The sequence below is a fragment of the Pinus tabuliformis genome, chromosome 1_2 (assembly GCF_031772625.1).
Source record: "Pinus tabuliformis cultivar Carrire ecotype Pingquan chromosome 1_2, CPIR1, whole genome shotgun sequence".
Taxonomy (NCBI): Eukaryota; Viridiplantae; Streptophyta; class Pinopsida; order Pinales; family Pinaceae; genus Pinus; species Pinus tabuliformis.
Genome location: NC_142298.1, coordinates 660,649,419 through 660,663,001, shown reverse-complemented (window position 1 = coordinate 660,663,001; position 13,583 = coordinate 660,649,419). Strand labels below are relative to the sequence as shown.

The following is a 13,583-nucleotide window of genomic DNA, read 5'->3' as shown; positions in this document are numbered from 1 at the left end:
CCCCCCAACAACAAATTTTTGGCCCCCAGTTTTAGAATTTCGAACCTGCAGTAGATTCAGAATTTTGACCCCAGCAACCGCCCAAAATCTTTGCACATATTAAAGATAGATAGCCCAAGAACTTGTTATAGGTCTTCCCAACTCCTTTCGTCCTTCTCCAGCTACTTCCCTCTCTTTTTCTACTTCTCTTCCTTGTAGATTACACTTGATGAGTGTGTGTTCTAAATAGGTCAAACTACCTCTCTATATATAGCCTTTCTATTGGGTCGAGTTGCCCTAATGTAGGCTGACTTCATGGGGACAGGGCCAATTTGGTGTGGAGGCAACAAATAACCTTTTGGACTCAAAAATGATTATTTTTACATGAAACAAAAGCCCAAGAAGGGTCTAATAAAAATAACAATCACTCTAATGACTCAATACAAAACCTAGAAGCCTTAAATGGAGGCTTTGACCTAGAAAACGTTGACCGAAGCATAAAACCCATGGTTTAATAAATCATTTTCTTTAATAATAAAATTTATTTTTGACAAGTACAATTATGAAGACCGACACTAGTTACATTCTTCAACAAACTTGATCAAAGTGACAGTCCCATATGGTCACCCTCTAGGGTTTTATCCCACAAACTAGGGACTTCAACTTCAAACTCAATTATCCTCAAACCAGGAGGAACTACATGGCGTTCCACATACCACTGGAAACATCTTGATGAAGAGAATCCAATGATGTCGATCTCCAAGTTATACTCAATGATTTGACATTTCAAAGACCCTCGACAAAGTCAAGGTACATCCTCAGTCCAAGGGAGCCAAACACTAGGACGTCTATTTTCAACCATCCAACAATGGAGCTACCAACTTGATGTAATCCGACAATTATTAAGAAGCGTTCATTAACCATTTGACATCAATAACTGGTGCTTTTAGTCAGAGTCAAACCCAGTCAACTCCGGGGGTTGACATTAATGACAACACCATCCAACAATCTCCCCCTTTGTCATTAATGGCAACACATGTACTCCTCATGTGAGTACAACTCCCCCTAAACTCATGCTTCTGTCTCCTTTTCATGACTTTGATCTCCTTCTCATGATTTCTCTGCCCCTTAGACATCAATGCCAAAGGGGTGACTCCCTCTGACAATATGTCTGCTTCCTATGGACCTATTATTTGCTTATGCTCCTGCTGACGACAATCCTTCTTCTAACAATCTGTCAATGATGATTCCTATGGACTTGCAATCTGCATGTGCTCCCCCTAACGTGAAGCTTTCCTCTATCACGAGCGATCTCTATGGACCTGTAATCCTTTAATTGTTCTTCTACCCCTGAACCTGTTATGAATTTGACATATTTGACTTGTTATTCAGTGCATGTTGGCTACCTGTCAACTGTAGACTTGTGCCACATACCTCTGCATAAACTCCCCCTGCTCAATATTCATCGAGCCAATAAGTCGGATTGCTCAAAATAGAGTATCACCCAACTCTTTAGCTGGATTATTATGAATATAATTTATATAAAATAAAATAGATACAAATAAATATAAATAATAAATAATCATAGCAATGACTATTTAAATGGTTGTTAGTTAAAATGGAAAGGCATGTCTAAAGGGCGTGCCCAGTCATGAAGGGACACCTGCCTAGGTGTATAAGTGGGCCCCCATTGTAACATTCAACAATCCTTGTTCTACTATATGTCAATAAAATATTATTTACAATACATTTGTGTATTTTTATATTTAAAATACAACAAGCTACAATGCTTGTCGCTACAGTGGTATCATAGCCATTTGACCCTTGGACGTTATCCGCTACACAATCTACCATCAAGCTTAGATCCTGAAATTATGGAGACATATTTTGAGGAATTAGGTGAGTCTAGAAAATCTAAATTTGAGTTGTTAAGTGAAATTCAAGAATCATTACAATAAATAAAAAAATCATTTACAGAATCCCTAATGGTTTTCAAAACTTCAGATTTAGCACTTTCAATAGAAGTTGACCTTAATGTCAATGAGGATGAAATCATGGAAAAAAGGAAAGGATTTACGCATAATAGCAGAGAAGAATTACAACATTCTATAGAAGATTATTATAAAGAAGTAAAAAAAATTCAATGAATGAACAGGATGGGGAATGTTGTAAAAGCTCTTAGTTTACTTCCCCATATTATAGCAAGTATCCATGCAATTCCTCCACTTAACTTTTCTTCTCTACGTGGAGCACGAGAATATGAATCAGGACTAACCTGTCCTGGAGAAAGAAGTCTAGAAAAGTTCCAATCTTCACAAGATTATGAGTGCAGAAAATCAAGCCCATACAGGCCATTGGATGGAAGTCCATTGAGTCAAAAAGTAGCTTTGCTGTGCAAATATATTTAACAAATGAGGATTGTATTGCCACCTGAAGCCCTTATAATGAGATACTAAAGGAAGCTAGCCAATCTGTGGCAGGGAGACTCTGGAATGCAAAAGAGAAAGTATCGACATTTCCAAAGGATGCATTAGATGATATTCTAAATTCTTTGAACATGATATCTTCACTTTCTATAGTTGTTGAGGCTATTCCACCACTAGTATGGCTAGATTCTTGGGCCACAAGAAATCTTGGTAGTTGGAAGTTTATCCAATCATAGTTAAAATATGGAAAAGCTCCTTCAATCAAGCAATCCTTATGGCAGGAAGAGCAGCATCTGCTAGAGACTGACTCTAAAAGGAATATGCAAAAAATTAAAGTCAGGATTTTTCTACATGGAAGTAGGCAAATTGCAGCTAAATTTGAATATCAACCACAACTGGTAGCAGCTTTCCGTGGTATTCCAAAATCTAAATGGGTTGCTAAAGAAAGGTTATGGATGTTTCATGTTTCTTCTTTAGTAGCTGCAGAAGGAACTCTTTCCTAATTCAACGTTGTGGTAGTTGATGTGGAATCATTGGATCATTTTGTGCAACATGCCTTTGAGGTTGCTTTTGCTCTTCCGAACCCTCTTGGAATATACGACAATATGCCTTAATTACATGGAGAGTCAACTTCTGCCATTTCAACAGAATGGAATAAGATTTGTTTTGGAGCAAGGTGGACGAGCTCTCATAGTATATGCAATGGGACTAGGAAAGACCTTGCAGGCTATTGCTGTTACATCATGTCTCAAAGATGCTTGGCTAGTTCTTGTTATTACTCCATCTGCATTGCGTTTACAGTGGGTTCGTTGTTGTTCCAAATGCTGGACCCTAACCCTAATACGAGGATTACCATTCCGAAGATCATGGAAATTCCATGGTTCAACAGAGAAGATGATGGGAGTTGGGCCGAGCCAAATTCCCTGTGCTTGAATGACTCGTTTTTTCTCTTCTTCAAGCGAATTAGATCTGAATCAGCCCTTGGTAGAATGAGAAAGTAAATGGGTATTGCGATTCATGTCTGAGCATCCTATTGAAGCAACTAGTCCACCATTAGATTATTGTAACCGTGAGCATATCAAAGGGACACGACTGCACAAACGTGTGCAATGTCTATCTAGAAAAACAAAAAATAAATACAACTATTATTAAATTAGAAAGTTATATTATAATCATTTTTATAAAGTTACTTTAAAAATAATAATATATATATATAAATTAAATATAAATATAAATATACAGTACCACTTACACTTACTAAGAATGACATGAACAAGGTGAAGAAAATTGTTAGCAAGGCAGGTGAAGGAAATTGTCTGCCATTAAGATTTTAGGACAAAGCTTTTTGAAGAGAGGGGCAATGTTATGAACATAATTTATATAAAATAAAATAAATACAAATAAATTTAAATAATAAATAATCAGAGTAATGATTATTTAAATAGTCGTTAGTTAAAATGGAAAGGCATGTCAAGACATGCCCAATCATGAAGGGGCACCTGCCAAGGTATATAAGCAGACCCCCATTGTAACATTCAACAATCTTTGTTCTATTATATATCAATAAAATATTATTTACGATACATTTGTTTATTTTTATATTTAAAATACAACAAGCTAAAGTGTTTGTCGCTACATGGACCATTTTCACTCTAGTCATTGTCAGATGCATCTGCTAACTCATTATGATCTTTTCTTTCAAGGACCTTGAGAACATCATTGTTGAAACCTTCTTGTCTTCCTGCTCTTCTTGCTCATCTTGTACTTGTTTTCTTTTCCACACCTTCTTATTGCACTCGTCAAGATATTCATTCGTGGTTGATTCCATCTTATATCTGTAGTGAGGAGCTATGTGCCCATAGTTATGACATTTATAACATTTCTTATCAAGGTTGCATCTGCACTCTAGAGCTGTGTGTTCGTAATTATGACATTTGAAGCATTCATAATCTCTACTCAAAGAAGAATTCAGGTCAAGATGTATATGTTGATAATCAGGGGGATCCTAATATTAAGGAATCAAACAAGGATGTTCCAGAGGAAGGAGTTGAAGAAATGAGCGAAGAATTGCAATCACGTTTTTTGATGTAACACATTTTTCGTGTAGTAGGGTCCATCGAAAGTATGCAACATGGGTACTCGTTGGATTTAAAATTAAATTTTGCATCCAACGAATGCTCCCACTAGAAATTTGAGTAAAATCGTAGGGAGATGAGTTGAAAAAGTATTTTTTTTCTTTTTTTCCCACCAAAACTTGATGAAGTGATCTAATCTTATTTTATTATTTCCACTATTATTTTATAATATTCCTTGGGTGGCCCATTATATACCTCAAAATTTCTCTAATGCAATCTGTGTTTCATAGTACATACTACATACTAATATGTTCTTAAACATTGAACGAAAACATTTGATTACAAGCATGGTTAATGTACCTTATAATGGATGACCCATCTTCATTTGATGTGTAAACTAAATGTCACAAAGCATTCACTAGAGCATTATGGAGGGCCTTTGAGGCTAGCTATTTGTAGATCAGATAGGGTTGTTGGCCAGCAAGTTGAACAGAATGTGAGAAACGTTTCTACTAGGGGTCACCCACTTTGGGTGGGTAACAGATATCATCTGCAAACACCATCAATGTGAAACCTCATACAATATGAGGTGTAACAGTAGGCACATGTCCAAAAGGTGAAATCATTTATTTCCTGTCATCTTAAATGCCATGCATAGGTAGAAGAAAAAAGAGGACATTCAAAATTTGTTTTTTTGGAAAGACGGTGCTGTAATTTGACATGGCATATGTGCATACTTTTATAAATCGGCATGCAAAACTGTAAAACCATGTACATGACCACATGTAGATCATATAATCCAAAAGCTCATAATACAAATCAAGCATCCTTAGAAAAGCATTGCTACAGTTTTCCAATTCACACACGTAAGCATGAGGCTAGATGCCTCATTGTTTGATTTACATCCGAAAGATTTCAAAATGAACAACAGGATATTTATGGTTTTACACATTAGAAGAAAAAGAAGGCAGCCCATAAATGCCTAAGTTAGAACAGACATCTACTACAGGTCTTGTAACTAATTTATTTAGTCATATCTGATTTGCATAGTGAATCACACTGATTTCAGGGTATTATGAATCATAGATATCTTACTTGAACATAGTATTTTATCTACAGAAACAATCTCTCTCGCATATACAATAAATGATAGAGAAAACAAGCACTTAGAACAAAAAGAAACAGATAAAGGGACTCTGAAAACATGGATTGGAGTATTTCAGAACTTCACTCACTTTCTTTGAATTGACATGAGGACCCATCTTTACGTTGTTGCTTGTAAATTTCAAAAGTGGCAGAAGAGCAAAAGGAAGCTCAAAAGAAAGAATCATCTGAAACATTCATAATTATTAGTCAGTCCACAACCATGCTGAAACCAAATAGGTTCTGTTTAATAAAGGAACAAATGGGCCAGAATGTTTAGGTAAAACAGAGAGAAGAAATGAAATGAAAGTATATTAATGTCCACCAATGACCAAAATAGGGCAAAGGGACTGTAAAGTACAACATATCAAAGTAGAAAAACCTACCAAGATGGGTTATACCTACCGAAGACATGACAATGAGATTTCCAGCACCACTAGAGCCCCCAATAAGAGCAGCAACCAAGCTAGGGATTATTGCAACGCATCTTGTAAGCATATTCCTAATCCATGGTGCAAACCGTAATTGTAAAAATCCCTGTAATAAATAAGAAAGAAATATTAGTCATATTATCAGAAGGATAAGAAAATATTACAACTAACAACAATAGAAAGTCCTCAGAAGCACTTTTTGGCAAAAAAAAGCAGTCAGAATCCACAGGATACGTATGAATAACAAAACATTAGAGTTACCAAAACAATAATAAGCTGAAGCTTGTATAAGTATTAAGCATGCACACCACAAAAAGGTATTTTTAGCAGTTTTGATCAGTGTACCAGGCCTGGTGCTGAAATCTAACATCCACTGCCTACCCTAATATAAAAAGCTGCATAAACAAATGTATAATGTTTTAGCTTTTATTGGGTATATTCGTTGTTGACCTCATAGCTTTTCTGGTTATACAGGAACAACCTTAAGCAATTTATGATGATTATGGATGATTGCAAAGTCGTTTGAAGCTTCAATCATCACCAAATTACTACTACTACAAGGCTTCTCTTATTAGTAATTACTTACAAGAATAGCCTCATAGCAAACATCATTTTCATTCTCATTCACTTTGACAACTCGCACTTCCTCCAGATCACCTCCCTGGACTGGAAATCAAACTGCTGCCTCTAGTATATGCACTGGCTGACTGGCCTGCACAGATCTGCTCTTCTTTGCCTCAGATCTCCCTCTGATCTGCACCAATCTCACTCTAGAGCTTCTCCAATCTGATCTGCTCTGATAGCAAGTGAAATTTCCACAAACTGCAATAACTGGAAATTATTCTCTTAACTCATGCAGTTTATTTGTCTTTTGTTAATTTATTTAACGACAAATATTGAATAACTCACACTGCAATTCTTCACAAATAAAAATACATTGAGGAATATAAAATATTGGAACAGAGAAAGTAATGCACACACACAAAATAAATTTGACACCGTTGTTTTTGGACAATTGTCTCAAGAAAAAACCCTAAAGGGAAAACCAATGCAGCAGATGAGGGTTTTATTATTATTCAGCAATTTGAGAAATTACAACTGGTCGTAGAATGGCAAACCTCTAGCAAATATTGATCTCCACTGTCAAAATAAACTGGAGACTCAATGTCTCCCTCAGCAACAGGATTCGGCCTCTCCCAACCAATTCGCACTTCTTAAGCCTATTTGCACTGCCTGGCTGGAATGTGCACTACTGGGTCTAGGAAATTCGTACAACCTCTAGGAAATCGTCCCTGCAAGTAAAACTGCCTCCAACAGCTGCTAGACCTACTCGCTCTGCCTTGGGTAAATAGTTTTGGCAACTGGCAATTGAAACGTGGTCTATCCTGCAACTCACACTAGATAAACTAGCTAACTCACACTACTAAATCAACCTCCTTTGCGAACTGAATCAATCTCTTTCTTGCCTCTGGAAACTAGAAATCACTATGGAAATTTTCTCCGGAAAATTTCCTCCCAAATCCCTATGAAACCCCTGCTTTTGGTACCTCCCTAGGTTCAACTGCGCCCTTGCTGAATACTACAACTGGGTAAGTCGAACTGTTCAAATGATACTCGATGTCTTCTCCAAACCCTACTACCTACTTTTATAATCTCTTATTGGCGTCTCAACAACCACGATCACATCTCCAATGAGGGCTAAGATCATCTTGACCATGTTAATTAACTTTTCCAGAAGTCTCTAGAGAAAGATCGACCTCCCTCAATTAATTTGATTTAATTAACTAGATTTCCTAAGTTAGATTTAGGAAATAATTATTGGTTAATTAATCTAATTGAGGTGTTTCTAAGGTATTTTGACGAAACGTTTTCTAGGTTTTGGAGATCTCGTGTTCCTTAGCCTCTTAGACAACATAGAGGCTAGAACCTTTGTCTGTTGCTACCAAAGACTTAAGATTTGTATGCATCATTGACCTTGGTGCAGTATTCAACAATCAATTCTCAACATGGCAATCTCACTTTTCAACAATTAACGTTTCTCAAGGAAATACACATTTCCCAATGCACTTGGTCCCAGAAAGCAAAACTTAACCTAGTCTCAAATTGCTCAAAATAAAATATAGACAACATGCCACACGGAAATTTTTGCAAAAGATGAAGACATTAGGTAGAAAAGGGAAGTCAATGGTGGTCTAGTAAAATGTGGGGCTTCCAAGTGGTAGAACAATCTCAAATCATGATCAAATGGTACATGGCACATGCATTACATCAAAAAAAAATCAAAATTGGTCAGACAAAACCCAGGTGACAAAATCCTTAGATTCCCTGGTGCATTGGAGATCCATATTTATTGCATGGTGATGTCCTCATTTGATGCCATGTGGCGGTTGTTGCCTCAAAATTTAGTAGGTCTAGTGAAAGGTCTCACAAGGAAAAAGCCAAACTAAGACACAACAATAAGGTGGTTGCCACTATCACCTTAGCACTCCACCTCCTACTCTTTAGTGGAATTTCACCACATAGGAGGCTTCCTAGTATGTATCACCTAAAAGGTCTTCTAAGTCAATAGGTTCAATGTGATATATGTGGATGGCTTAATCAAGGTACTTATTTGGATTAGGGCACAATTCTTTATGTTAAGGAGCAACTCACCACAAACTAAGCCTTGTAAAGAGTACTTGAGGACTACGGTTCTGAGATATGATTCAACAAGAGTGAATCTAGGCATACAAGCACAAGAAAAAGGTTTACTTAAAGGTATGATCAACAATAGGAAAAGGCAAACCTCCAAAAGGCCCTAAGTTGAAGCCTTTATGAAGAAATAGGGTTTAAAAGGCCCTAAATTGCCTAGGGTTGATGACATTAGCCCTAATGAGGCACTTTTCACCAAGAAATATGCTAGATTTTGAGTTGGTGAGGTCAAGCAAAGTGGAAAATTTCCAAATTAGCTCCAACGCTTTAATAGCTCAAGCCCTAGTTGAATTCAACCCTTGCCCTGGCCCTATTGGCTTGCCTTGAAGTGTTGAAAAAGTAAGAGGAAAAAGACAAAAAATTTCAAGATTGTTGATCATCAATGGGATCCCAGTGCCTTTCCCTACTTGGGTGATGAGGTCTTAGGGATTTAAACCATAGAGATATCAAATTTTTGCATGGAGTAAGGGGGCAACCTAGTTTTCACTTCCTAACACTAGCAAACTTTTTATGAGGGGAGAAATTAACTAGAAGAATGCTCACTAAGAGGTCTTCGAGGGAGTTCAAGGAAAATAGATTAAACATGCAACAGTTTACCAAGAACTTTCAATAAAGACCTGCATTTAGACAAGGAACAAATAGAAAACCCTATAAATATTTCACAACATGTAAAACCATAAAAGATATGCAATAATACTCACAAATTTTCCAAGGACATGCCTTCTTTCAATCCCAAAAAGATGTATCTTACACAAAAACTAGTCTCCAATAGCAAAAATCCACATAGGATCACATCTCCTCAAGTAGCAAAGTACAATACGTTAAGTTGAGCTCTTCTAGAGAGGCTGAAATCCACAAGTATGGTGATGAACAAATGAATGGAGTGCTCCTCCTTTTATATGAGGTCTATCACTTCCATTAATCCAAACCTAAAGACCCTAAATAAGCATGACCTTGAGTAGACATAAAGTAAATGGGTGACAAAACATAAAATATGCCAATAATTGCCCACAGATGTGGATCGTAAGCTCTCACGCAACATGATGTCATGCCCTTTTAGGGCTCAAAATGCTCCAAAGGTGCAATGGAAGGGTTGGATGAGTCTCCATGCATCATGATGAACCTCAATTTTAGTAAGGCTCCTCAAATCAAGCCTCAAAGCATCTCCATGTGTCCAAAAGCCATCTCTGGGTGCCTTGCATCATCTCTATGGGTCCCATCTAGACAACGTAGTGTACTCTCTCTACTATCTCTTCAGCGTTGTGGCTTTATCAAGTACAACAAGCCCTCTTCAATCATCCTAGGGAACAATCATCCTCATCTGGGATTTGGATCAAGGCATTCCCATCTAGTAGTGTCAAGGCTAGCTTGGGGGTATGTTGGGTCCACTAGTACATCATCAAGAATCCTTAATGCTAATCAAGATGAGCTCAATGTTCTGGCATCTAAGGGTGCTCTAGGGTGTCCATCAACTGCCAAGATCATCAAAGTGCCCAATGCTTTGTTGTAGAAGGGAAATGTTGCATTTACAAGGTCATCATGCTCTTTGGAAGTGTAGTATGGCCTAGGCATCATGTGGAGTAGGAGTGGAATAATGTGCCCTCAAGGCCTCAACTACTATGTGGAAAACCACTTGGAAAAACCATCTCAAACTCAAGTGAAAGCAACCATTCATTAGGGACAATAACCATAGATGCATCTAAGTGGACCATACTTAACTGTTAAGGGCATAATAATACTTCAAACCAAGATCACCTTCAAATATCTAACTAGACCAAGTCCTATAAAAGTGTTCCCTACCTTTGTAGGGGTGGCTAGGTAATCAACCCTATTAGGTGCTTCCAGCCAATAAGTGTAGGAGACATTTCCAAGATCAACCATTCAATCCATAGGTGTTACTGAGAATAGTTAGCAACAGAGGAGAATGACTTCATGGCCAAACACCATGGCCAGGGTACCAACTAATGGAAGTCCACATCTTGAGTTTATAAATCTAATGGAGGCAAAAATTGTGAAGGTACGAGTTAACCCTTTCCTCGACCTGCCTTTTGTGCCCCTCGAGTGTGCCATTTACTTCTTTTTGATAATGCTTTTACATGGTGCCTAGCTCAAGGATCAAAGTTTTCCATTTACAATATAGCATTTATTTCCCCCCTTAAGATGACTCAGTTTCTTGCTCATTAGGGTTGGGACATGCAAGCGTTCCTTATGATGAGATGGAGCATCAAGTGCTCAAGAATTGGGTGATAGCTAATGAAAGGGGTAGAGCTCATGTTAGGCTTTTTCTCACATACTAATTATGTCCCGACAATCTTTTGTATTTTAACTTTCCTTTTTCTTTTCATGTGGCCATCTTATGCTTTTTCATTCTTTTTGCTACATCAACCTCTGAGGCAAAGTTTTATGACCCTATTCAAGGATGTAGATGTCTAAGTGCCAAATCCCAATGAACCAATGACAGTAACCCGAAGGATGTAATATTCCCTCTAATTAAATTATGCTAAGTGAGTCCTAAATTTTTGCAATTTTGATGGTGGACCATTTTTGGGGCATAAAACTTAGGAAAAATGGACGAAGAGGCACTAATTTAAATTTTGTGAGAAAGGGGCTCCAAAACAATAGAAAGAAGAATAAATTAAATGGATGGTGGAATGTGGGGACCACCTCAAGAAGGAATTCGAACTCCCTTGAGGAAGTTCAATTTGGAGGGAAGAGAGAAGGAGGTCAAATTGTGGAGCCCACAAGGAGAGGAGTAGGAGCAAGTATAAGTATAAGTGGAGTGCCTCATTTTGGGACTTTTTGCCAAATTATCTTCTCATCCTCATGTTCGCTTACGTTGTTTAGCCGAGACAACAGTGTTGTTAGCACATGGAATTTCTAAGCGGAGATTCCAACTCCTCTGGTAAACTTTGAGTGTCACCCTAGGGGAGACATTGCTACATTTTGGGGAGTTGTTCCGAAGTGATCACAAGGATATTTCAACCAGTTTTGCAAGTATTTTGGGCACAGAAAATGGAACTCACACTTGTTTGGGGAGGCAACTTCTGTGGGTTTGAGTTTTCGGGTTTTCCAGGTGTGACTTGTCTCTAATTTTGCTAGAGATTAGAACTATTTTGCAGAGCTAAAACGAGGAGGTTCGTCTGAGCTGAATTCCTGTCTTTCTGGGCTTGGGCTTGGGCTAGAGAATAGTGATTGCGAAAGGATTTGGAGTTAGGGGATTGAGTGGAGTTTTAGCTGAGAGAGTTAGCCATTTCTAGAGGATAATTGCAGATTATTTCTCAGTGATTTTATAGGCGGATTGAGTTGTTTCTCAGTAGTAATTCTCCTATTGGGCGCACAACTAGAGAGTTGGGAATTTCAGACTTTTTAGGGCTTGTTGGGTTAGCTAGATTTTGGCTAATAGCTTTATGGGTTTTGCTAGAGTTAGCATGGGGAGCCTACAACTAAATTTTTAGAATTTTTGGAGCTGATTGGAGGGCAGAAATAGCAGTTCACCTTCAGTAGTAGTAGTAGAAAATTATTGGGTCAACGCAAAAGTTGGAGAGGAGCATTTGCAACACTTGGGAATCCATATTATCACTCGGGTTTGGTCTTGCCTGCTGTAGCAAGCTCAGGTTCATCTATTGCATTTGCAACACATGGGAATCCATATTATCACCCGAGTTTGGTCTTGCTTGCTGTAGCAAGCTCAGGTTCATCTATTCCTATTCATTTGTACTCCGTTATGCTTAGATTAATCAAATGGCTCAATATTTTGGTGCAATTTTTGGCGTAATCTGATATTGTGTGTGTGTGCGTGTTGAAATTTTTGGTCGCATGTCCATAGTTTTGCTTCTGTTATCACTTAATACATCCATTAGGAATATTACAGTGGTATCAGAGTTGTGATTTGGCCAGCTATGGGGAAAACTATTTTCTATGACTCTAGAAGACAAGCAGAATATAACCTACCAGAGGCATAGATTGTTATGAATTTAAATGTCATAAAAAAACTAATATTTAAAAATTATTAAATTGATTAAAATAATTAAGCATAAATAAATTAATTAACAAATTATTAAATAAACTTAGTTAAATCGAAGAGACTCCAGTTCCTGAGGAACATGTCTCTCTCTTTTGGGCATGGCCAATCAACTCCTATTAAAGGAGCACCGCCACAACCCTATAAATCATCATTCAGTCAATTAATAAAATATTGTATTTTTTTATCTTTCAGTATGTTTGAAATCTAATAGCAAACAATGTATGGTTGATCATACTAGTGGTATCGAAGCCAAGTTCGGTTGGTGACACCCCCGCGTCACCCTGTTGGCCGTCAGGCCCTACAACCCTCCCACACCTCCGTTGCTATCTCCCACTTGCCTGTGTCCCAAACATTCGCCTCCTCCCACGCCTGTCGCTGCCACCTCCGTTGCAGACTCCCATGCCCACTGCAAACACCATCGGCTTGTCTACTGCAAACTCCCGTGCCGCTGCACAAGACGTCGAAGCCACTTTCCCCTTCGCGATACACAATAGAGTGGACTGTTGCATGTTAACTGGAGGTAATTCGCTTAATCGATATACAGTCAACAGGTTACATAATCGGACGGAGGGTCAAGGTGATAAGTCGTAACGGCTAATACATTAGTCGACTATATATAAATATAGTTAAATTATATATATATATATATATATATATATATATATATATATATATATATATATATATTAATTATAATTATATAATATATATAATTTATTATTATATAATTAATTAAAATATTAAAAAAATTATTATTAGTAAAAATTGGGTCCACTAGGAAGAAAAATAACAAAATGGGTCATGATGATAATTC

The 13,583-nt window shown here is 37.5% G+C and overlaps 1 protein-coding gene across 4 annotated transcripts in view; it reads right to left on the bottom strand.

Moving 5' to 3' along the window:
* The window catches only part of LOC149207414 (metal transporter Nramp3-like), a 372,782-nt gene that overhangs the window by 81,518 nt on the left and 277,681 nt on the right, over window positions 1–13,583 (bottom strand). For 3 of the 4 annotated variants that reach the window (XM_089395716.1, XM_089395714.1, XM_089395715.1), the window contains 2 exons: window positions 6,029–6,160; window positions 5,716–5,811 (listed from right to left, as the gene is read on the bottom strand). In XM_089395716.1, the coding sequence (XP_089251842.1) occupies window positions 5,716–5,811; window positions 6,029–6,160 (228 nt within the window). Of the gene's footprint in view, window positions 1–5,715; window positions 5,812–6,024; window positions 6,161–13,583 lie in introns of all 4 variants that reach the window. The other variant, XR_016252623.1, reaches the window with a different exon arrangement.